General features: G+C 53.6%; 1 protein-coding gene across 1 annotated transcript in view; it reads right to left on the bottom strand.

Annotated features, from left to right (window-relative positions):
• LOC118736309 overlaps window positions 1-599 on the bottom strand; it is a 2,104-nt gene extending 1,505 nt beyond the window's left edge. Inside the window, exon 1 of the mRNA XM_036466405.1 lies at window positions 30-599. Within this exon, the coding sequence (XP_036322298.1) occupies window positions 30-599 (570 nt within the window). The remainder of the gene's footprint in view (window positions 1-29) is intronic.
• Between the last annotated feature and the right edge of the window lie 71 nt (window positions 600-670).

The following is a 670-nucleotide window of genomic DNA, read 5'->3' as shown; positions in this document are numbered from 1 at the left end:
GATCTTTCGGCGTTGGCGGGAATTTCAACGACGGCAGTATTAGTGGCGGCAGAGTGTAAGGCGACGGCAGAATTAGTGGCGGCAGAGTGTAAGGCGGCGGCAGCGTGTGGAGTGACGGCAGGATTAATGGTGGCGCCGGAAGCGGCAGAAGGCTTAGCGGCAGTAATATTAGCGACGGCAGTAGTATTAGTATTTGTGGTGACAGGCGTAGCAGCGGAATATTCACCGACGGCGGTATTAGTGGCGGCAGCGCTGCTTTCGCAAACATAACTGGTACTTCCGTTAGGGCCCAAAGTACCGGTGGCGGCAGCTGTACGATGGGCAACGGTATCCTCAGCGTATGCACTAGGGCCAGTAGTAGGGGTAGCCCTACTTGGCTTTTCGATTCCCATGGCACTGGCTATGGTAGCGTCGTCGTCCGGAGCTGCCGAATCTTCCATGTCGGAGATGTTCTCTTCATCCTCCTCGTAAGGCGACTCGCTGATGCGGTGTTCAGCATAAAGACGCTTTAATTGGGCCACCGTGGCCGTCAGTGGAAAATTCACGCCAGCCACCATAAGTGCATCGGCGAGATGCTGCTTGGTAAGGCGTTGTGGCATTTTTTAGTCTTTTTCAGGTTTTAGCTTTTAAACTTAACAATGGGTACTTGGACCCCACACCTGAAGCTTTT

Source organism: Rhagoletis pomonella, unplaced genomic scaffold (genome assembly GCF_013731165.1).
Source record: "Rhagoletis pomonella isolate Grant_MI unplaced genomic scaffold, Rhpom_1.0 Rhpom_scaffold_00003, whole genome shotgun sequence".
NCBI lineage: Eukaryota > Metazoa > Arthropoda > Insecta > Diptera > Tephritidae > Rhagoletis > Rhagoletis pomonella.
Note: the sequence above shows the minus strand (reverse complement) of the source record. Positions and strands in the feature narration are given on the sequence as shown.